At 34.7% G+C, this 25,686-nt stretch overlaps 1 protein-coding gene across 3 annotated transcripts in view; it reads right to left on the bottom strand.

The window, feature by feature from the left end:
* daam1b (dishevelled associated activator of morphogenesis 1b) overlaps nt 1-25,686 on the bottom strand; it is an 88,833-nt gene that overhangs the window by 2,726 nt on the left and 60,421 nt on the right. For 2 of the 3 annotated variants that reach the window (XM_059512971.1, XM_059512970.1), the window contains exons 5-24: nt 25,375-25,469; nt 20,589-20,922; nt 20,386-20,496; nt 20,138-20,241; nt 19,969-20,035; nt 18,467-18,584; nt 18,131-18,269; nt 17,884-17,942; nt 16,885-17,072; nt 16,474-16,764; nt 15,696-15,803; nt 14,539-14,568; nt 13,929-14,026; nt 7,302-7,386; nt 5,871-5,977; nt 4,611-4,699; nt 3,750-3,918; nt 3,572-3,679; nt 1,813-1,873; nt 1,609-1,740 (exon numbers count right to left, since the gene is read on the bottom strand). In XM_059512971.1, coding sequence (XP_059368954.1) covers nt 1,609-1,740; nt 1,813-1,873; nt 3,572-3,679; nt 3,750-3,918; nt 4,611-4,699; nt 5,871-5,977; nt 7,302-7,386; nt 13,929-14,026; nt 14,539-14,568; nt 15,696-15,803; nt 16,474-16,764; nt 16,885-17,072; nt 17,884-17,942; nt 18,131-18,269; nt 18,467-18,584; nt 19,969-20,035; nt 20,138-20,241; nt 20,386-20,496; nt 20,589-20,922; nt 25,375-25,469 — 2,493 coding nt within the window. The remainder of the gene's footprint in view (nt 1-1,608; nt 1,741-1,812; nt 1,874-3,571; nt 3,680-3,749; nt 3,919-4,610; nt 4,700-5,870; nt 5,978-7,301; nt 7,387-13,928; nt 14,027-14,538; nt 14,569-15,695; nt 15,804-16,473; nt 16,765-16,884; nt 17,073-17,883; nt 17,943-18,130; nt 18,270-18,466; nt 18,585-19,968; nt 20,036-20,137; nt 20,242-20,385; nt 20,497-20,588; nt 20,923-25,374; nt 25,470-25,686) is intronic. The other variant, XM_059512972.1, reaches the window with a different exon arrangement.

Genomic DNA, 25,686 nt, shown 5'->3' with positions numbered 1-25,686 from the left:
GCAGCATCATAACAAACTCTGGGGGTCTAATGAACTTCTGGTAAATGAAGTGTGTGACGCACTGCTAGTTATCCGGTCACCGGTAGCCAAGCATAAATTGGTCTTGTTAACCCAGATTTCTCCAGTGACTGACTGCAGTCTAAACACAGGGGACTGAAGTCTTGCCGTGGCACTGCTGCTGCCTCGTGCCGTCTCACCACAGGGGAGGAGGCCTAGTCTTCCCACAATGCCTTTGATGTGCCTTTATCACTGCCATATGGAACAGCTCCTCCGTGGGCCTGTATGTGCCTGAGCCAAGGGGCATATTTTTATTTCTCCTTTCCCCTGCTTTTATATCTCTTCTTATCAGTCTCAGACTTCAGACAAGAGGCCTAGGTTGGGTTGCAGATCCATCTTTTCTGCTATAGAATGCACGTGGCATGTTATGGTGCATTTATGTGTAGGTCCTCTCTATTAAGACATATTCATTAAATACAATTTATACATGGGAAAATGAAAATTTACCTCTCATGATAGCATTATAAAGAAAAGGGCTCATTAAAAAGTAGTAAAATGTAAAAAAAAAATAAAAAAAAAATAAAAAAAAAATTATATATATATATATATTGGCCTAACTTATAAAAAAAAAATATTAGAAAAAATATATATCTTTTACTGCTTATTAATATTTGAAAGACACTGAAAACCCCCATGATGATTTCATAACGAGGACCCCTGGGGCTCCTAAATATCAATTAATTTGCAGTGGTGGTATTGTTAACTAAAATTTTTCAGTCATTTAAATAAAACTGAAACAAACAAACAAAACATATTAGATGAAGTACTGAAATTAGAAATAAAAAACCTTTACAACATCAACTAAAATTAAAACTAATATGAATAAGACAATTAAATACTAATATATTGTTAAATAATATTATAGTATATAACTAATACTAAATAATACTAAACTAATATTTTAATAATTTTTTATCATTTTATGACAACACAAGGTTAGTTCAGGTTGTAAAATGTGTGGTGAGACTGATATTCATTACTAATTCATCCTATTTATTAAACAATTATTATATGCATTAAATAATACATAATATATCATAGAAATATGACGTAAACATGATCACAAAGAGTAAAGACATTTAAAAAAACTTAAATGTGGGCTGTCCCATTTATGAGATATTAACATTCAAAAACAGTCAATCCTGTCATAAAAGACCAATATCATGAATTTGCTGCACTTTACCTTTCAAAAACTATGTAAAAAGAAAACCTTGACACTTTATATACCCATTTCCCCTCAAAGGACTGGAAGATATTGTGTAGCGTGCGTGTTTACAACTGCCTCCCTCTGCACAGATGGACCTCTCGAAAGCAATAAGAGTTAAATGTTCCATTCCCTCTCTGTGTCCTGTGGGGCCCCCAGAGGCCAGTGAAAGTGCCAGGGTCACTACACAGGAAGCGTTCACAGCGAGAGGCTGAAGGTCAGCTCCTGCACGCAGCAGGACATCCAGAGTGAGCGCAGCCTGTTTCTCCAGCTGGCCTTTGAAGGAATTGCTGAGCACCAGGATGTGCATCTTAAAGATGAACAAATGCAGTGCAACACACACTCACCAGTTCTTTGGCCTCACTGAGGGAGTCCTCGACATCAGAGAAGCTGAAACTGGCCACTGTGATGAACTGGCTGACTACTGACACAAACTTATCCCCATACTCCTGAGGACGCTTCTTCTGGAATTCTAGCTCCTGCATGAGAGACAGACACGCTGTACATGATTTGCTTTTAAACCTGAAAAAGAGGAATCATGCAGCACTTACGCTCTCCACGCTCTTTAAGCCACTGCGAAGATTATTGATCTCCTTCTCCAGTTCATTCATGCTGGAAAGACACAATCATAGAGATCCCAGTCATTGTTTGTTATCAAGAATGTATTTTCTACAGGGGATTGGAGTAAACTGTGACACTTTTAAATTAAGCTGTCGTCCAGGTAAGGAGAAATTCAATAAAAACGTAATTAAGTCAGTCTACTATAAAATCCATAAAAAAGAGACAGAAATATGATATAAAAAAGCAGCAAGCTGAATCAAAAATAATATGTGAACAAGTTCATAAAAAAATAAAAATAAAAACTGAATGTAAAAAAAAAAAAAACAATGCTTTTTAGAATATCTGAATGTTCTGAACTTTTTTTTTTTTTTTTTTTTTTTTTACAACTAAACAACTTAAAATTTACCAGCGAGAACTATATATTTTAATGCTTTATGTTTAAATTAATTATCAGTGAGCAATACATTTGTTACAGTATTTATTACAACAGTTAGTTTATAGTATGCTATCTCAGGTCTATTAAAATAATATAAACTTTACTTAAATAACTTTAGATTTTAATAATGTAAATGTTGAAATTTCCATCTAATTTAAACGATTACATTAAATGTTAATCTTTTTTTATACCAAAATGTGTTTTTTTTATATTTCTATCATATTTAAATATCATGTTTTATAGCTCAATTTAATTATTAAATGTTTCTATATTTGTATATGTACTGTACATCTCTCAGTCACAATCAGCTGTACGTACATGGGCCCTTTTTAAATATATGGCCATGAAACAAAAATCTCCATATGCCATACAGGCTGACCATTTTTAGCCTTTTATCCAAACAGGTCACACTGATATGAAGCACAGATATGTCTAACAGGCATTTATCTGAACTTTAACCCCTGTGATAGCACTGAAGTGACTCCATTAGTCAGATACTGCATATAATGTGTGTGAACCGAGCCAAGCTATTCTTAGCTGCACAAATGAGCTCAGTAGGACTGTTAGCCGCTTGTCTTCAATCTGTGCAGCCTTTATTCCTCCCTCCACACAAATAGGCCATTATAACAGGTTATTATGGACAAATCTCAATGGCCATTCAAACTCACTGTACCTTGTGACCCTGGAACATATTTTTATTTGTTAAATAAATGACACTGACTTATAGACAGAGTCAAACAAACAGAATCCTTTATTTCATTCACTCTACCCCCTCAAATGAGATGACGGTCTTGTGACTTCACTTGTGGACCGAGCATGATTACATTAGTCTTGCTGGCGCGACTAAAAAGTCGTTTAGTGGCCGTTCTACTGTACATTTGGATAGTTCCTTTAAAGCAATGACTCAAAATTAGAAAGTATTTTCCAAAGGGTAAGAATGTCACAAGCATATCTCTCACAATTCGGCCCAAATTTGCTGGCACGCAGATCTCCAGAGGTCATCGAGTGGAGATCTCTCTGCTTTGGTGGCATGTAAGCATGTATCTCTCTTCCACTTATATATTTCAGCACACGGGAGCCAAGAGAGGCAAGGGCCCCATTTCCTCCAACTATGATTTAGGGTTTTGCTCTGCATATGTGACTAACCAAAAGCTTGTATGACCCACAGCATGGATTGAAGCCCAGTGGTTGGCGGGAGTGACACCACAAAAACTATTTCCAAAATCCATTTAGCTCAAGTAGACCCTAAAGGCCTGTAAATTCGTAAAGCTGATGATAGAAGCACACACCAGCCACTCCGAAACTATACCTACTTTACTTTTGCAGCTTCCGGCACGTTCTGCAGCTCCTCTGAGAAGATCATGACTTTGGAGTACTTCTTCTCCAGAATGGTGATCAGGTAGTGTAGTAGAGTGATATTTCTGCAATGGGACGAAGACCACAATAAATGTATGAATATAAAAGCTAGAAATAACGGTCATATCTTCTCACTTGTCGATGCTGGACTTGGTGTCTGCAATCTTGTTGAGTGAGGAGATTTTGAAGCCGTAAGCGTTGCCTCTCTGTCCTTTGTTCATGTAGTTGCCGAATGCCAGCACCACCTCCAGCAACTGCTTGAGATTTCTACTGTGTAGCACCTCTTTTGAGGCCTTGGACAGTGCTGAAAAAGAAACACAAAGAACAAGGCTAAAATGTTTAATGTTCATGAACTATACCGAAACAATACTGTTATCATTATCACTAGCAAATTTAAGCAGTATAATATTAGTAGAACAGTCTGTTAATTGTAACATCTTGTAATATGGTGAAATATTATTACAAATTAAAACTATTTTCTATTTGAATATACTTTAAAATGTAATTTATTTCTGTGATGGTAACGCTGAATTTTCAGCAGCAGTGTCACATGATCATTCTAATATGATGAATTGGTGCTCAGTTATTAATAATGGTTTTTATTATTATCATCAAAGTTACAAACAGTTTTTGCTGCTTAATATTTTTGTGGAAACATTTATTTGAAACCTTTTGTGTCATTATAAATGTTTTTAATGTCACTTGATCAATTTTTATGTATGTTTCTGAATAAAAGCATTAATTTCTATTAAACACACAAACATTTGAATAGTAGTATATAATGGTTTCAGCATAAATGTTAAATAGCACAACTGTTTTCAACATTAATAGGAATAATGATAAATGCTTTTTCATTAGCAAATCAGCATATTAGAATGATTTCTGAAGGATCATGTGACACTGAAGACTGGAGTAATGATGCTGAAAATTCAGCTTTGCCATCAATCAAATAGGATTTTTGCACTGCAAATGTGTTTAAAGTGCACATGCACAAACCTTCAACTTTGGGTTTAATTTCTGCAATCCTCTCTGCAAACTTCTTTTTGAAGTACAAAGACTGTAACCTCTGCTGGTAATGGTTTATTCTGTGTGGAGGACAAAGAGAAAGGATTGTGCCAGGGAAAAATATAAAAGAAGGTCCATTAAAAGGATTGCACACTACATCACCCATAATAGATTCTAAATGAGTTGTAGAGATTTACTGTCTTGTATATGACACAATAAAACACACATGATCTGTATACACAGCATTAATGGTTCCACTGAATAAAGAACAAACAGTCTGAAGCAGTGATCTGAGCCTGATGCTGCTGTGTTGCATTCAGCACTCCCGTGTCGGGGACAATCACCTAGGTTACCGCACTTGCCGAGGGCCTAAACACAGCCTAAGAGACTTAAATCGGACAAGCCAGTCGATTCTTGGAACGATTTGTCTGCCATCCTCTATACTCCAAACACATCAGCCACAGTGGAGTAAAAAAAAAAAACTCACTAGGGTCTCATAAACAGAGGAAGAAAAAGCAAGCAAGCCAAGCACCTGTGCTTTGTTTGGCTGAGCTCCTCTGCATGTCTACCATAAGATAGTACTTATTTAGTTACAGAAAATATTGATGCTGAATGGGATTCTCAGTCTGACCAGATCAGTGTGTCACCCAGGATTTATAACCCTTTTACTTCCTTCCTTCCTACAGGAAATCACATTTACTTTTAACACCACGTGTTTGAAACAGATCTGAATAAGTCACTGTTCAGTGGTGGGTGGCCTTCACGGATGAGATATTCCTTACATACAACGTACAGAGCCAACATCATGAAATCCACTGTGTGGGACTGTGGAGGTGAACAGCATGATGCTCATCGTGGTGCCAAGATGAAATAAAGATCCAAGCCAATCAGCAATGGGGCTTATGGGTAGTGTGCAGCAACATTTAGGTATCAGCTGAAGGTTACTGAGCTCACCTTCCTTTTTAGAGAGTTAGGAGCCTTTATTTCCAAATGGACAAAGGATAACTTAGTTAAGCCATCACATTTATCTAATTAAATAAAGCTCCTCATGTTAAAAGTAGAATTGTGAAAAAGGTAAAAATTAATCAAATTAACGTCTATTTACACTCGTAAATGCATTTTTTTACTTCTTTTTACTCGAGATGCATCACAATGGTCAAAGACTTGTGTATGTTTGCATGGACAAAAAATAAGACGTGTCCTATATGAACAGGTTACTTAAACTGTCATCATCATGATTAAATGTCCTACCTGCTCATTTCATAGAGGAAGCGGTCTGCCTTTGCCATGCGGTCCAACTCATGTTTGTGCTCCTCTAGTAGGTCCACATCACACTTCTCTGGGACAAACTTGAGCATCTGGAGCGGTAAAGAAAACATCATCAATTACAACAGCACTTATAACAGAGAATAACCCTTAAGCAGTCTTAAGTGATATTAAAAAAAGTTAGTTTCTTACAGTTACATTTATCTCACAATTGCAACTTTATCTCTCACAATGTGAATGCTTCCATAATTGCAACTTTATATCTCATATTACTTTATTTACTGTAGTTATTGCATCTTTATATTTCATAATGTGAACTGTTTCGCAAGTGTGAATTTCCATGATTGTTTATTTCCCATAATTGCAATTTTATAGCTCACTGCTGTGATTTTATTACTACTGTGATGTTATAGCTCACGATTGTATATTTTTCCATTATTGTGACTTTATATCTCTCAATTGGGACTTTATATCTGAAAATGTGACTGTTTTCCAGAATTGCAACTTCATGGCTCACAATTGTTATTTTATTATTGTTAGGTAAAAAATGTATAGCCTGAATGCACTGTAAGCCGCTTTGGATAAAAGTGTCTGCTAAATGCATAAATGTATTTCTCATGATTGCAATGTTATATACTGCGTGCATAATTATTAGGCACGTTGATATTCTGATAATTTTTTTCCCCAAGCACATTTTTTTAAATTCTAAACCACATAAATCTTAATAACTACTATTAATTTTGTATTTGAGCATTTAAAACCCTTTATATTCAGGTGTGCAGAATTATTAGGCATGTTTTCTTGTACAGATAAAATGAGCAACAAAAAAAAGAGGCTTTACTCGGAGTGAGATGTCAAAAATGATCAACTCCTCGTGAGAAATATTCAAAACTAATGCAATACAGAAGTTAAGACATGACCATTGGACAACACAATGCTCACTGGGGCAGTGAGGTCAGAAATAAAACAGGTGGAGAAGAAAAGACACGTTAACTGCAAAAGATTTAAGAATTAATGTAAAACCATCAGGGGGCATATTTAGTCTCCAGCGCCACCATTTTCCAGAACTGCAACTTTCTCCAGAATTGTGAGGTGTCCGGTTCTCAGAGACGTTGCTTGGGTAAAAAAAATCCTAAAACATTACCCTCAGTATTGTGAAATACGTTAAGACTAATTTTAAGCAGAGAGTGACTCTTGAAAGACCAGCACCAGATATTATTCTTCTACCACTGTTGTTCAGAATCTGGCAGTAAGTTTAAGGAGCTCAATGTGACTCTTTTTCTTAAATTAAACTTGCTCTCATCATTACCCGTTGTATTTTTTACTACTTTTTTTTTTACTAGGTTTCCATACATGTTTGTTAACCATGATAGCTGTTTTAAATCCAGAATGCTTTTCCTTCTGTCCCTCACTCACCTGCTCCAGCATGTCCTTGGGCAGATCTTCCTGTTCGTCCATAGTCAGAATAGCCCTCTTTATTTCCTCATTGGAAAGTTTCATTCTGAAACACAAGCACAGGAAATAAAGATCAAGCAGACTGGGACAAATAAAGTCATTTGAAATGAATTCTCAAATGAAATCCGAGTGATAGATCCACATCAGCAGAAAACTCAGTGAACTGTAATTAATCACACTGCGAAAAAGGAAATTGCTGGGAAATTCCTCCGCTTGCATAAATTTTCCTTTGGCATATAGTATAAATAAATTAGTGTATGTTATTTAGAAGAGCTATTAATCTTGAGGCCCAATGTTGAACCCAAGTGTTTGTTCCAGTTACCAAGAATTTCCTGGCTAACTCTATATATCATTACTGGAGTGAAGAAGTGATATTATCGCATGACTCATAGAAGTTAACCCAGCATTTGCCTGCTGAAAATAATCTGTGATCATCAATGGTTGCGTCTTAACAGCAACATGAGATTTGTGGTTAGTTTGTCATATGTGAGTTCCTGGCCTTTCCACCCATTAGTTTGAACTATAAATGACAAGTATGTTGTAAAACAAACTGTCAATCTAGGAAAGATAAATATCTTCCTCCTATAATTGAAGGCATTGGCCGATCTTTTTAGTAGCCCTCCGACAGAGACGGTCAAACCCTCCCAGAGTAGAATCCATCAGTGCAGCCCACTCTCCAAGATTGCATATTAATGATCCAGAGACACATCTGATCCAGAGATAGCTGTGTGCAGACTATGGGCCAGGATGAACAGGTGTTTGACGGGTCTGAGATCAGAGTTGGAGAGCAGCCTTCGTTCCCCAGCCAGGATCCAGAGAGACTGCAAACCACAGCAGTGACGTGAAACACGGCCAGAGCTCTTTCCATGTTTGAGTCGCAGTGTTTGTGCCAAACAGCTCTTCCAATTCCCAGCGTTCTTTCTAACAAAGTTCACATGCTTACAGGAGTGAGTGAAGTTGAACTCAGGAAGGAAAAGAAGAAAATAATGGGAGCCTCAGTTTATTCAGAGGCAAGCCAACGTCATTATTAGGAGGTCATTAGCGTAACCACATTGTTTAATCAGCGAGTAATAAGCAGGGGACACAGTGGGAGGAAAATCTTGTGGAGCTGCAGAAGACTTTCCATTTCATGTGGTCACAAAGACCTTACCTTGATTGTGAAATGCCATGAATCAAACCTTTAGAGACCCAATGAAATCAAAATCAAAGTTTTAGCCACACATTTAACCTTTAGTCCATGTGTTTTGGCTTTGAGAGCATACGTATGCTTGTGCTGATGTTAACAAAACTGAATTTCAGATATACAGATAAACTAAGGAGGATTAGGGCCAAGCTAGGGGTGTCCCTGACTAAGGATTTTCATAGTCAAATCAGAGTTTTCGAACCTTGCCGTTATTCGACTGATAGTCGAATCATATGTTTGGGGGCGGGGCAAAATACATTAACAAGAGTCAAGTCAGACATTCGACTAACATAAATACTGATGTTAACACACAGGGAAAATGTGTAATGAACACCTTGCAGATATAAACGGGGTAAATAATGTTTTATGTTTTGATGAACAGATAGCTAACATTTAACGTCGGCGAAACCATAACAATTTTTTTTTACAATAGTGCTCTCATTATAACGTTAGCCTAAAACGTTAGCAGTTCTGCATTTCTGTTTTGAGCTGCGCGTGCTGAAGATGGCCAGTAGAGTGACGCATTTGATAGAAAGTTTTTAATCAATGGAAATTCAACTCATAATTTCATATAGTATACGGTTCATTATTTACACAACATAATGTTAATATTAAGACTTATAGGCTACTTGCAAAAAGGGCCCGAATGCGAACTCCTTTTGTGGACGCGTTCTTCACGAAACAATGTGCAGAAACACGGCAGCTAAACTCTAAAAATTCATAGCATTTTAGTATAATGGTCTTCTCATTATAATAGTATGTATATAACAGTCCCAGTCATAGTTGTTAATATTCTGCATTGTAGTTTGAGCTGCTCGCGCGGTGCGCTGAAGAGATATCACCGTAGTACTACAATGAAGCGCTTGACTCAAAACCAAATGCATCTTATATCAGGTAAATAATATATCCACTATATATATATATACACACTGGCTGAAATGTTTTGAAATCACTTGTACCCTACCTGTTCGAAATCCAGTCTCTACCTGTGTCAGTTTGAGTCTTGGTAAAGTTTTAAATCCCTGCTGCCAGGATGCTCCTCTGTCGGTCACGGATATAGGGGTGGTTGGATTTATTCACGCACTTTAAAATATTAATTTGAAGCTTCTTTCTTTTCAGATTCTTACAGCTTTATCATAATAGGCTGTATATTAACTTATAAGGAGAAAACCGGTAGTTTTATGTGAAATCAGACATTTAAGCTCCCCCATATAGTCAAAATGGCATAATCAATAACACCCCGCGAATATTCGACTTGGAGATTGGTAGTCGAATCAGGCTCCTCGAATCAAAGCATTGATTCGTCGACTATTCAGGGTCACCCCTAGGCCAAGCAATAATAATAAAATAAAATAAATCATTTCGAGATTCAAGTCATTATCGCACTCATGTCATGTTAATTTTATCTGGTTGGACAGTGTTGCAGTGGTGTATGTCGTAGAAATTAATGTTCTTAGATGTAGCATACTATGCGATCGACCACAGTTGGAATATACCTTTTGTTGAACTCGCTTTTCTTTCTTTTCTCATCTCATCTCACATTGGAAAAGTTAAAATCAATTGCCTTATGAGTGTTTAATAAAGATGTATTTATTAGGTAGGTTTAGGGCTAAGAAGAATATAGTAAGGGCTTTGTTGTCTTAAGGCAGCATTTATTAAAAAAATTTAATAAATAAAATAATTTGCACTTTGTGATTATTTCATCCTGGTAATGAACAACACTACTGAGGTGCAAATAGAAACGTTTTTTCTTTTCTCGAAATCGAATTTTAATGATTTTTTTCTCAACATTTTATGCTGACATTTTTCTTAAAATGTAACGTGGCATAATTTCTTTAATCTCAAAATGGTTTTATTTTTTTAATTATTTCTTTAGTTTTAATAAGTTCTGTAAGAAAAAAATAGACTTGTGCTAAAAGTGCAAAAGCTTGGCCTACCGTTCAAAAGCTTTTTTTTTTTTAATGTTCTTGAAAGAAGTCTCTTTTGTTCACCAAGGCTATGTTTATTTGATCAAAAATGGAATAAAACAGTAATATTTTTGGAAAAACTATTACAGTTTAAAATAACTGTTTTCCACTGAATAAGTTTTTTTCATGTGATGGTAAAGCAGAATTTTCAGCATCATTATTCCAGTCTTTAGTGTCACATGATCCTTTAGAAATTATTCTAAAATGCTGATTTGCTGCACAAGAAACAGTGTTGAATGTAGAAAATTGTTGTGCTGGTTAATATATTTTTTTGGCGACCATGATACATTTTTTTCTGGATTCTTTGATGAATAAAAAGTTTAAAAGAACAGCATTTATTTGAAATGCAAATCCCTAATGACTAATCCCGATTTATCATTGCCCAGAACCACTTTTAATCAATTTAAGGCATCCTTACTGAATAAAAATACTTTTAAATGTACAATATGTTTGTACTATTATTAATAATATTTTAGATATTTAGATAATTATAATTTTTTTTTTTCCAAGTGTATAGTTCTTTCTGATCTATTTCTGTATAGCTATCTTAACAGGTCTCATTTCCTCTTCTGTCGACACTGAGTTGATTAAAGGGATACTCCACCCCAAAATAATTTATTTTGTCATTAATCACATACCCCCATGTCGTTTCAAACCCGTAAAAGCTCTGTTCATCTTCGATACACAATTTAAGATATTTTGGATACGAGAATACAATTTTTGTATGTGAAGAAAACAAAAATAACGACTTTATTCAACAATTCGTCTCCTCTGTGTCTCTCTGCATCACTGGTGTGTCAGCCGTGCTGAAAAGATTTTCATTAAAATCAAAGTGTAAATACACATAAAAAACGTATCCTTATGTCGCAGCTGACACAGACACAGCGTACGCTGCTTGTATTCAGCAGATATTCTCCAAAATGGTGCTAAGGTGATGCGGAGGCAGAAGAGACAAATTGTTGAATAAAGTCGTTATTTTTGTTTTCTTAAGTACAAAAAGTACTTTTCATGCAAAATATCTTAAATTGTGTTCGAAGATGGCTGAAGCTTTTACGGGTTTGGAACGACTTGGGGGTAAATGATTAATGACAAAATTTTCATTTTGGGGTGGAGAAACCCTTTAATATGAACTACGCTCTAATTACTGATCATTTAGCACACATTACTCCTCAGTCTCATCTCCCTCCAGCCAGACCACCACCTCACCCTCCACCACCCTGACATCCAGCACCACATTCACCATTCCTAAATCAACACTAATGACTCTACAGGCTTCCACTTGAGAAGCGAAACTATTTAAATCCCTGTGAATCTCAGCTTGGGTGGTCCGTTCGGTGGCTGTACAATGGATTACACCCCAATCTCTTCTTGTGGAGACTCCTAAGAGAGCATTTAGGCAGGATGAGAATGTGATAGATCCACAGGCCATGATCTACAGATGCTGTTATTGTGCGTTTTGATGAGGTCTCGATTGTCGGTCGTTCATAAACAGTCATAAATAAAAATCTGCAGGGAAGATTTTGGAGTAAATCTGGCAATAATGGAATGAGTCTGATTCATTTCATTTAGTTTGGAGTCTTGCTTTACGAGAACCTTTGTGTTTTGGTCCCAAGCTAAACCGCAGTCAGTCAGTGAGCTGTCATATATCCCACACCGTCTGGATTGGCAGCTGTGACCAACTGTTACAGTTTGCTTTGTGGGATTCATTTCATTCAGAAAGGGTAGTCCTGAGGTGACAAACAGATATGTAATCCAAAATAAGAATTGGACCCTGTAATTAAAGAATTTGTAAATACAATATCGCCTCTAAGAAAAATCAACTCTGTGTAAACCCTGGATAAGCGCTGCATGGATGACAGTTTAATTTGAGCTCATTCTGACACTGCAGTCACATCTGTAATGAAGCTATAAATAGGAAATATGTAAACCCTGAATAATATTGAACTACCCAGGAGTTCTACAGCTAGGACTCGCAGTAGTGTTTTTCTTTAGTATGTCATATATTTTGGGTTAGAGAGGCATGATTCTCCTAATATAAGTGAATTAAATATTTCCTGAGTTTTGAATTGACAATACATTCTTTAAAGATGAAATCGAGGTAATGAGGCATGCTGAATTAAAATAATATAAATCTGCACAACCATTTAAAAAAAAAAGCTAATAACTCTCTTTGGGATGTGACATTGGCAACTTAATCCAATAAATATATTAAATAAATCAATTTTTGCTCTTTTTATTAAATTAAGCTTGGATACATTGAACGGATGCTAAATCTTAATAGTTATTTAGATATTTTTTTCATCTTCAAAGGAAATTGAAAGCTAATAACCATCAGGACCCATAAGCAGGCCATTCTTTCACATTTTCTGCTAATATTTTGGGGAAAATTCTAGACTAAAAAAAAAGCACTAGATTTAAAAATGGTACACAATTTTACTTTTAAATGTTTTTTTAAAGATGTCTCTTTTCCCTCATAAAGGCTGCATTTATTTGATCAAATATACAGTTAAAAAGTCATTAGTTCAGTATTCAGGGTCAAATGATCCTTCAGAAATCATTCTAATATGCTGATTTGTCATTTCTTATTATAAATATTGAAAGCAGTTGTGCTGCATAATGTTTTTGTTAAAACCATGATACATTCATTCTCAATATTCTATGATGAATAGAAGGTTCCAAAAGAAAAGCATTTCTTTGAAATAAAAATATATTTTAGCAGTATAAATGTCTTTAAATGTTAGCCATGATATTTCATAAATGCGACCTTGGAGCACAAAACCAATCTTAAATTGCTGGGGTATATTTGTAGCAATAGCCAACAATACACTGAATGGGTCAAAATGATAAATGTTTCTTTTGTGCCAAAAATACATCAATGGAAATCGTATTTATTCAGCTTTCAGACGATGCATTAATCTCAATTTTGACAAATTGACCCTTATGACTGGTTTTGTGCTCCATGGTCACAAATAAGCATCCAAAGGGCATATTTTAGATATGGAAATCCCAAACCACTGCAATTTGTGGAGCTTCTGGAATCACAGAATCCTTGCATATTACTTTTGAGTGAGAAAGTCAAATATCTTTCCTGGCAATGACAACCAAGTTGTCAGGCGTGTTTTTTTAATGATATAACACTCTAATTTAATGAAGAATAGTCCCTGTTCTTTTTTAAAGCCCCATGCTGCATTGATTTACAAAGAATTCAGGGAAGCCACCTCACACTGTAGAGACGTGAAGAAACTAAGGGGCGATATGTCTTTCACTGATAGGAAATGGTACAATAACCAAGTTGGGATATACAGTATTAAACCAGGACGTAGGAACCAGAAGGTATGCCCTACAGGATATGACATTACATCCGGAGGGCCAGTGAGGTCCACACACACACACACCAGACGGAGGTGAACTCATACCCGGGGCAGACACATCACTCACCGTGAGAGAAGGATGTTGCAGTTCTGAGCCCGGCGGCCATCGATGACAGAGAGCTCTTTGACTTTCTTGGAGCTCAGCGCATCGTCTTCAGTCTCTTTCTATTTGGTTGGAGTCACAAAAGAGATACATTTCACTCAAGAGAAATTTTATAGATCAGATTTAAAATAAAAGAATCAATATACTCCGATTCTGAATCTCAAACTTACACTGCCAGTCAAAAGTTTGGAATGCATGAGATTTTTAAATTGTTTTCAAAAGTCTTACCAAGACTGTTCATTTGATCAAAAATACAGTAAAAACTGTGAAATATTATTAGAATTTAAAATAACCGTTTTCTATTTGAATATATTTTAAAACGTAATTTTTCCTGTGATGCAAAGCAGAATTTTCAGCAGCCATTACTCCAGTGTTACATGATCGCTCGGAAATCATTCTACTTTCAAACTTTTGACCAATAGTGTGTATGGGCAGTTTATATAAACATTATCAGTAAAGTCATGTTAGGTTTCCACTTTTATATATTGCCTGGATACAAAATGAATGACACATAGAAAGAGTGAGTAGGGGAGAGATGATGCAAACACTATTAGATCTGTTCATCCACACTTACCTGCTTGCAGTTATTGACCATAAAGAAGTCCTAGAATGCAGGCAAGAAGCAAGGAAGATGCAGCACATGTTAGAGAGACAGTGTAGTCTGGTGAATTCAGCCAAAACAAACTCAAACAGGCATGTGCACATGATGACATTATTGGGGTTGTGAATGGTGAGCATGAGGGTGCATGAAAGCAGAGCTTTCTGGGAGGTCTGTAAATGCAGTGTAAATGTGTGTGTGCATTGAAAGATGCATGATAGTTGATCACAGATGACCGGTTAATGTCTAAACAACTGCTAAATGTCACAAGCTACCTCTCCGATTCCACCTTGTATCAAATCTAGATGCTCTGCGATAGTGGACAAAAATTCAAAATTTCTGTTCATAATGTGGAAATCTGCACAGTAGAAAAGCCATAATTCTGAGAAATTACAACAAATAATCGCAGTGACAGGAAATACAATTGCAATTGCGAAAAATTAATTATGATATAGTAATCAAGCAAAATTGCTGCAACTCCAAGATAGGTCAGAGTTAAGTTGCAACTGTAACAAATTAATTTGCAATTAATAAATAATATAAAGTTCCAGGGGGTAATATATAAAATACATAAACTATTTTTTTTTTTTTTTTACTCTGAGACAGGAAATTATTTCCATACTGTAATAATCCTGCTTCCATAATGCTGACAATAAATCTAATATATTTTGAGAATTTGATGAAATTGGAGAGGTTTTATGAATCTCGGTTTTAATGCATTTAGCATGCTTTCAATTTTTTTAAAAACAGCTTAAAGTAATTTATGCATTGTTTTAAAATATAATTATGAAGACACGGTCAAGTTTTGAGCTGTATCGCACCTAGCTTTTTTTCCTTTCTTTTCTTTTTCTGCTCTAATTTGGCTGTAAAGCCATAAGAAATTTATGTAATTGCTCTATAATGAGTCTAAGTGTGTGGTTTACCAGGCATAATGAGGACGGTTTGCCAATGTCTGCTTTTCATAGAAAACTGCTGGTGATATCAATGCATTTTACAGTCTGCTAATTCAAACCCCATGCTCTGTGATGCAGGATTACCATGGGTAAATGTATCAGTACCATGCATGAGAGACAGTGAATGCTTTGTGAGATCACTCTGGATTAAAACCAGTGAAAGAAGCATTGTTTAGTGACCTGTTGCCTCTGATAGGCAGAGAAAGTCTTCTCAATATCCACCAAGTCTAGGATTTTGAAAACTTTGCCGTCATCAATGTCTGCCCAGACTGTTCCCTCAAGCTTGTTCTGTGGAAGAGAGTGGGATGTGTAACTCAATCACCGTCCTGTCCAAAGTCACATGTTGTAAGTCACATGCTATATTTTGTTAATCATAAAACTCTGAAACTCAAGTAGAAAATGAGCTGCAAAATTGAAAAACTTCTTCAAAGATGAAGAAGATGGGAAAAATGCAACTAAATAAATCAGCAAAATAATTATTTTATTCAGTTGCTAAATGTATAGATAAAATAGTTTCATAACATTAAAAGTATAAATAAATAAAATTTTATTCAATGCTAATGGTTTCTTAAAATTCAAAATATAAATCGCATTTTATTCAATTAAATTCTAAAGAGTATAGATTGAAATAGTTTAAAGAATTTAACAATTTAAATAAAATAACATACTAAAATGTATACTTAACAGATTTATTAAATTTAAATGTAAATAAATAAACATACTATTAAAAATGTAATATAAAAATAGTTTCATGACATTAAAAATGATAGATCTAGTACACTACCCATATGACAAATTCTGACAACTTGGTAAAATTTAAGACAGGTTTGACACCAATTTGTGTAACTTGACTTCCAAAAGTGTTTCTTGATTAAAAGTGGAGGCTTAAGAGACAGATTTTAGTGTCTGTGAGTGTCAGGATGAGCCAGTCCACTCCTCTAATCCATGCCAGTCTTACCTCAGACAGCTTGGCCCAGTTGAAGGACTTGAGTGGATTGGACGGCTGAGGAATGTTTTTCTTCTTCAGGGATGGTCCCACGGGAGCTCCTGGTGGAGGCGGAGCTGCACCGAGAGGAGGACGTCCAGGGGGCGGTGGTGGAGGCGGTGGCATCATAGCACTGCCCGGTGGAGGAGGTGGTGGAGGCGGCATCATGCCACCAGGTGGAGGTGGAGGAGGTGGAGGGGGCAAGAGAGGGCCACCTGGAGGGCCAGGGATGGGAGGACCTCCGGGAACACTGGCTACTTGTCTCTAATAAATACAAAAGGGATGAACAGTGGTCAGTCTTTATAAATGTTTGCTTTCGTAAAAGGACGTTTACATGGTTTTGTATTATTTTTATTATCAATATCCGTGACATCATCAGCATACCGTGCTGAGGTCATGTAGTCTGGAAGTCATTTCTGCCACCTGCTGCTTGACTAGTTTATGTTCCCCCATTTCTCTTTCTAACTTCTCTTTCATCTTGTTGAGCGTTTGCATCATCTCCTCCTTCTCCTGGGTTTTTGCATCACACTCTCGCTCCTTCTTTTCCATCTTCTGTTGTAGCTCATGTTGGTCTACAGGACAAAGAGGTTAAAGGTCAAAATGTTATATGTCTCTACAATAAAGACACTGCATTCCGGCCAACTAAAGCAAACTGAAATATAGAAAAATGAATTAACATAATTAGAGACAACAACTTTGAGAATCTATTCTGATCTGATGATGTTCTCATTTTTAGAAATGATTACTTCATATGGAAATGCTTATAATGTCAAATAGATGCCATATTTTTTATATTAATTCACTTCTACGTGCTGCTTCATTTTGCTTGAGGTCATCATGATGGTCATAATGAAGTCATTCATTAATCAATTTTCAAGTTGTAATTTATAAGTTTGATGACATTTTACATTGTTGTTTAATCAGAGTGATCATTTCAACATGAACCGATGAAAATGAGAAAAAAAGTGCATACAAATAATCTGTAAAATAAATAAAATACACAAAATAAAAAATAACTAATCTGAAGAATGAATGAATAACTTAACAAACAATTTTTTTTATATTTAATTAAATTCTTAAAAGTACAGCAATAATTGTTATTAAAAATAAAAACAAATACAATTAAACATTTTTTTTATTAAATGCTAAAATGAATAGATAAATAGTTTCATGACATCATTTAGCATTGTAGTCATTAAAATCCACATGAAATTTAGGTTCTGAAGTTATAATTTATAGGTTGCCAAAGACATTTTTAATTGTTAAATCGGAATTTTAATCCCTACTTAATGTGAATGCATTAACTGTTACAAAGGATTTAATCTTAATGCTATAATGCAGTCTCTTGTAAAAGAAACATCAATGTGTACAACATGTGCTGACCTTTGCGCATTTTTTCTGCCTGTTCCTTCCACTGTTTCACCTCATTTTCATTGACAAGCCTGAAAAAGGGTAAGTGATGTGATTTAAGGAAAAACTCATTAATTCAGTACAAATCTTGGTTTATTTGGCAAAGACTTAATGAGGGCATTAAAAAAACCTACATCTTCTATAAATACACTACAGTAACATATGGATGCCAAAGCAAATCAATTATGATAAAGTTGCCTGAAAAAAGATGCAAACTCACATTCGAACCACATTCTTTACATTGAAGTTTTCTAATGGCGTGACATCAGGGTCGTGACCTTTGTCATTCTGCAGGACCATCTGTTGGACAATGCGGTCCAGGAGCAGCCAGTACTGCACTGTGTTCCCACTTCTCTTATCTAAAACAAAGTGAAGATTCAAACATGCAATTCAATTAATTATATATAATAAATACTTAATTCTGACTGGTCATTTGTGGCATTAAACTGAATAGCTTTTGCATCATTCTTCATTTATAGCATTTGGTGGAAAAAGTCTGTATAGCGTTGTTTCAGTTAAAAACTAAGAAAGTCTAAACAATAAGGTAAACACTCACGAGGCATGAGCAGGCAATGGTGAAGAATAGACATAAAGTGCGGATATGCATCTGTGTGAGCCAGCTTCTTCCGTACAAGCTCAAAAACTTGTGTCGCACTCTTCGTGTCTATATGCATCTGAGAAAAAAATTATAAATAGATATATAAATATAAATAAATATATTAGTACTGTTAAACAATCCAAAAGAAAAATGTTGTTTGCATAATACGTGTGTATACTGTGTATATTTATTATGAATATATAAATACAAACACATGCATGTATTTATTTAAGAAAAATATGACATATTTATATATTAAATATATTTATATATAATATAAAATATACAATTGCATATGCGTGTAAATATTTTCAAAATACTGTATATACTGTATGTGTGTGTATTTATATATACATAATAAATATACACAGTACACATACATATATTATGTAAACAAAAATTGATCGTTTGACAGCACTAATATATATATATACAGTACAGACCAAAAGTTTGGAAACATTACTATTTTTAATGTTTTTGAAAGAAGTTTCTTCTGCTCATCAAGCCTGCATTTATTTGATCAAAAATACAGAAAAAACAGTAATATTGTGAAATATTATTACAACTTTAAATAATACTTTTCTATTTGAATATAATAAAAAAAAAAAATTATTCCTGTGATGCAAAGCTGAATTTTCAGCATCATTACTGCAGCCTTCAGTGTCACATGTAACATCCAGTCTATCACATGATCATTTAGAAATCATTCTAATATTCTGATTTATTATGAGTGTTGGAAACAGTTCTGCTGTCTAATATATTTGATGAATAAAAGGTTAAAAAGAATTGCATTTATTCAAAATAAAAAAAAATTCTAATAATATATATTCTAATAATATATTTTCTTTACTATCACTTTTTAACAATTTAACACATCCTTGCTGAATAAAAGTATTGATTTTATTTAAAAAGAAGAAAGAAAAAAAATTACTGACCCCAAATTACTGACCAGTAGTGTACATTGTTATTACAAAATATTTATATTTTAAAAACATAGCTTCTTTTTTTTTTTTTACCTTTTATTCATCAAAGTATCCTAAAAAAGTATCGCATGTTCTGAAAAAATATTAAGCAGCAGAACTGTTTCCAACTTTGATAATGAATCATCATATTAGAATGATTTCTAAAGGATCATGTGATAATGATCCTAAAAATTCAGCTTTGCATCAAAGAAATAAATGATCATTTAAAGTATAATAAATTTAAAAACAATTATTTTAAATTGTAATAATATTTCACAATATTACATTTTTTTCTGTATTTTTGATCAAATAAATGCAGGCTTTATGAGCAGAAGAAACTTCTTTCAAAAACATTAAAAATAGTAATGTTTCCAAACTTTTGGTCTGTACTGTATATATTCATATATAATTTCATCATATTTTTATATATTTTAAACAATATATTGATACCTAAAATATAAGACCATTATTAGAAATATAATTGTTTTATCTACTCACAGACTCAAACCGTCTGGATAATGTGAGCTCATCATCATTTCTCAGCATCTCAAAGTAATCTAAATGCCTGAGGAGACAAAAAAAAAAAGAGAAACAGCAAAATCAAGATGCTCAAATCTGCTGATAAGACTCCATTAATAAAGCTCAAGTTAGAAATTGTGGCCCTTACCTGTCTAAAGTTGAGTTTTCATGTGACCTGAGTTTGTCGATGATGGGCTGAATCCCCAGCATGAGGAACTCGTATCGCAAATGAACCCGGAACTCAAGACTGGCCTACGAGAGAACACTTACTGATATACTATTCCTCCAAGGGCAGATAGGAGACTTATTTAGGTAGACATTTATATATTAAAGCACAGATCTTGACAGTAAATTAAGATGTGTTAAAATAGTGTGCACGCAACCAAAATGTCTTACTTCACCAGCTCCTTGGCTTAAAACAGCATTAATGAAGGACATAATCGCCGTTTTCAGGCTGACCTCGTCCCTGTAACGTCCCGTGCTTTTGTCCAGATCATTCAACAATGTCTGTGACAAAAAAAAGATGTTAATGGGATTGACATTTATCCTGAAACAGATTTTCATTGACATTTTATCATGCTATAAACAAAGCTGCCAACCTGAAATCGTGTGCGCTCACAAGAGAACTTTTGATAGTGCAACATGGCCTCCAAAATCTTCTTGTGGCCTCCAGGCACTAAACACACAGCACCCATGATCTCCAGCACCGCCACTTTAGTCTTGATGTTCTCGGTGGCCAGACTCTGAGCGATGATGTTGATGCTCTCGGAGTGAGAGAGCACGTGAGCGCGACCCTGGGAGTTGTTCATCAGGGCTTTGATGCAGCCGATGAGGGAAGTGTGGATCTGAGACTCAGTGGTCTCATAATCCATGCTCTTCAGGAAGTTCAGGATGCATGTCAGGCCGTCCATATCGATGAACCGTGTTACAAACCTATAAGGAATGATTTCAGCTATTGGTTAAAGAGCTTTCTCAAAAGTTACGATAGAAAAAAAAGCTTTAACTTTAAAGCTGCCATATCATAGATGTTTTCATATTTTACTTTTTCCCAGATGTCCACTTGCAATGCTTTCGTTGAAAGTTACCATACTATTTTTCTTACCAATACAGAAATAATGAATAAACAAATAAATAAAAATACTTAAAATATAAATATAATACATTTCTAATTATTTATTTTTGCCCTTTATTTATTATTTTAACTTTATTTATTTTACATATTATATATATATATATATATATATATATATATAAAACATCTCAAATTTCTTATTAGAAAACAAACATGTCTTTTTCTCTAATTGATGTTTTATATATATATATATATATATATATATATATATAAAACATCTCAAATTTCTTATTAGAAAACATACCTATGTCTTTTTCTCTAATTTCTTAATTTCTTGTCTTATCAATAAAAACAGAAGAATCTATAATTACTAACAATTTAATTTTTATATCATTTTGTTTTTATACCATTACATATTTAAATAAATGTAAATATTTAAATAAATGTAGATATTATACATTTTTACATAAAAGTTTCATTTTATTTATTAGCAAAGGTGAAGAGATGACAGGAAATGATGGAGAGGATATGGGATTGCTACATGACATGGGTTGGATTCAAACCCACAGTAAATTTGCAACATGAGCACCAAACCCAAGCATGTGTGTTAACCGCCAGGCCATGGCTCTGAAAACAATTTGTTAATCTGAAAATGATTGACTCCACAAGGAGGTGATGAATGTGAAATAATATATCACATCAGTAGCTAGACTGATTTATAACCCCAATAAAGCACTCGACTTTAAATACAATTGCCTTAAGCTGTGAAAGGAATGGTTTGATATGCAGCCTGAATGTCATTAGGCACAGAGAGGGGTGGAGTGCTTTGACCTGAGCCCTGCAGAGGTCAGTGCTGATGACCTGTGACCCCAGGATCAAACGGTGAATGCAGGAACCACTAATCAAACGCATGTGTTTGTGAGCATGTGTGTGATGAAAGTAATCTCATTTGCATAATTAGACCCAAAGCACACACCATAAGGGAAGCGTTCGTTTAATAACAAAGTGAGGTGCTTGTCAATGGAAAAATCATTGACGTGTTAAACTACTGCCCCGAGACAGCTGTCCACATCTTCAAGTAAATGCAATAATGTAAGCTTTTATTTGTTTGTGTTTTTTTTTTTTTTTACTTTCAGTGAGAAATATGGACATTTGAGATATAAAGTCAACCAAAAAATAAATATTATTGCAATTCAATAAAAATGACTGTTTTCTATTTTTGTTTACAAAATAGGTCTCTTATGCTCATCAATTCTTTATTTTGTTTTACAGTAAAAACAGGTATATTGTAGGGCTGCATTATTTTGATAATCGATTAATCTGTCGATTATTTTTACGATTAATCGATTAATCTTTATGTACTTATATTTTAATTTTGCCCATTTTTTCCAATTAAATTATTAACAAAGGGTCTTTATTATTCAACATAGACTTTTTAGAGATTTTAACCATTTTGCATTGTCATATCCTCATCAAAAATATACCTGGAGTTTTGTTTTATTATGTGTTAGTAATCCTTCGTCAAACTCTTCTGCAATCAAAACACTGACCCATACTCTAGCAAATCTCACAAGGAGATTTCAAATAATGTTTTCACCATGGCAGTCCTTAGGGCTCCTAAAGTAGTTTAACATCCAGAACAAAGTTTATTAAGGAATCTTTCAGAAAATATTTTCACGAAGAATAAGAATAAAACAGAATAAATTTGCAGTACATTGCATTTTATTATTTTTTTCCTGTAAACACACAACTGGGAAACGGCTTTATAGCTTATGCTGTGGAATTGTAAACAATCCTTCGAATAAAGTGCAAGTGGCATGAAACCTGAATGGAACTCACAATTTAAATTAAAATCCATCAGAAGGTTGTCCAGAAAAAAAAAATTACACACAAAAAACCTGCTGTGTGAAAAAGAGCAGTGAATACTTAGAAAAAAAAGGCTTTTCAAATACATTTAAACATTAACCTCTCTCTCATTCAGTCATAATTAGGCTTCAAGACTGAATTTTGAACTGGTAAACGACAAACTGATCACAGAATATGTTTGTAAATCTTTAAATGTTAACTGTTACTAAACTAAACATTTGCAAACAACAACAACATTGTACTGGTGAATCTGCACAAATAAAAGTCTTAAACATTTAAACAGTTCAGTAGTGCAGAGTTTACAGGTTACTCCTCTTTTTATGAAGGCTCTAAGTAAAGTACTCCCACACTTTGGATGACTTTGTTCGATTAGTTTTATCTTCCGCTTTTTTCTTTCTCAAGCTTACTCCACTGCAGTCTGTCTCCACCATCTCGCTGAATGCTGCAGACCACAGTTGCCAACTCTCGCGAGACAAATACGCAACTGGAGCTTCAAAAACAAGCCCAAAATAAGCCCAATATTATTCGATTATTTATTTTCCGCATTATCATTTATCACAAAGCCAAAATAAGCAACTACAGTTTAGAAACAAGCCCAAAAAAAACGTGACCCGCGACTACCAATATTTGTAAGCGACTTTGCAGAAAAACAAGCACAAAGTCGCTTATAATAAGCGGACTTGGCAACACTGCTGCAGACGCAGTTCGGGAAGCACGTGACATAATAAACGAGGCCAGCTATTGGCTATTCGCTACTTCTTCTGCTGTACTGGCTGAATAAAACCTGCGGTGGCTCATTACTGCCACACTTTGGTCACCACAGATTTAAAATATGCACAAAATGAGCCGCTTACGGCAAATAAAAGTTGTTTAGCAACTAATCAATGACTAAATTCGTTGACAACTATTTTAATAATCGATTTTAATCGATTAAAACGATTAGTTGTTTCAGCTCTAGTATATTGTGTAGTATTGTTAAAATTCAAAATAACTTTTTCAATTTTAATAGATTTCCAAATGTAATATGTGATGGCGAAGCTGAATTTTTATTACTCCTGTTTTCAGTGTCACATGATTCTCAGAAATGATTCCAATATATTCCAATTTATATATACGTGTATATGTATTAGGGCTTGGCAAGTTGACACATTATTATCAAGTTAATGCATTAATTGATTAACGCAGACAATTATTTTATCGCGCGTTAACAGAGTTTTTTATTATCATGAAAGTCTGTTGCTCACTGGCTCTGAATACACATACAGACAAATCATGGGTATGCTCCCGAACAAATTATTTATGCTAAGCAGCAGCATTCACAAACCACTGTCCACTGTTATTTTTTTAACAGAAAAGAGCAAGCTCGTAATCATGACTTTATAAGTTGGAAATAGGAAATTTCCAGTAGCACCTGAAGACAGCAGAGAAACGTTCTCGCTTAACACAGTGGAGTGAATTGTTTTGTTAAATTTGTGGTTTATTATTTTGAGTCGTATGGGATGCGGTAACACATGTCCCACTCACAATATATTGCTTTACAGATCTATCGCTTTTGCCGCTCAGAAATATTCACACAATCATGCAGCACATAGCAGAAGATCTGCACTCCGGCACGGTTAGCGCTCACACTCACTGATCTATATATAACTGAACCGCACTCTTGCGCACCTCTTCCAACCAAGCCAGGGCCTGCTAAACAGAACGATTACAGTAGTCAAACGAACCAGGCTTTGGGGGTCAAATGCGCTCCGGCACAGTTAAGATTGCCTAGTGTGAGCACACCCACTAATTATTCTCCCGCATCCTGCACACACGAGTCTCTACCCTCCCATCAAGTGTCGTCCTGCAATAAGTCCCGCAATCGTGCAGGTCTTTAATAGGAAGTTGCCTGTTACAACGTTATGATCGAGGCTCTGTACTCATAGCATAACTTGTTTTTCTATAACAAACTATAAAATATTTTCTATAAAAACATTACTGTCCTGGCAGTGACAAATAGCTTGTTTTATATTTAATTTAATTACATTGATGTTACAAGTTGAGATTTAGGCTACAATAAATATTTTAACTGCTGCTACTATGTAAAAGGAACACTGCTGTAAAAAGCACCTTATTTGTTTAAAGTGTTTGCGAACCAAATACACTTTTGTTCATATAGCAGTAGGCCTACTTTTAAATTAAAAAGAAGTGCACAATAAACTACTTTTGAATGCATTATTAGTTTTGTGCATAACAATGCAATTAATTGCGATTAATCACAAACAATAATGTGATTAATCGCCCTAAAAATAAAAATAATAATATAATAATTGTTGCCCAGCACTAATATATATATATATATATATATATATATATATATATATATATTTGTATTATTATATAAGTGATCAAATACAAATTTAGGGACTTATATTTGATAAAGACTATTTTTGTTACAATGTGCAGACCTCATAGGTTGTGTCCGCAGTGCCGTTTTCAGGCTTTCAATAGTTTTGTTGCGTTCCTCCTCTTCTTCCTTCTCCAAGGCCAAAAGAGTTTTCCTCTGTAAAAGAGATTACCATTCTTACACTAGATGCTTTGACATGTTATATAAATTTCTAACCATGGATATTACATATCATGTGTTTTATAGAGATGAATGAAAATGAAAATTCTGTCATTAATGTCTCATGTTGTTTCAGAGCCGTAAGACCTTCATTCATCTACAGAACGTAAATTAAGATTTTTTTATTTCTGCTTTTTGACTCTCCACAGGCAGC

This window comes from Carassius carassius, chromosome 27, assembly GCF_963082965.1.
Source record: "Carassius carassius chromosome 27, fCarCar2.1, whole genome shotgun sequence".
NCBI classification, from domain to species: Eukaryota; Metazoa; Chordata; class Actinopteri; order Cypriniformes; family Cyprinidae; genus Carassius; species Carassius carassius.
The sequence above is the reverse complement of the archived record's forward strand: the minus strand, read 5'-3'. Positions and strand labels throughout refer to the sequence as shown.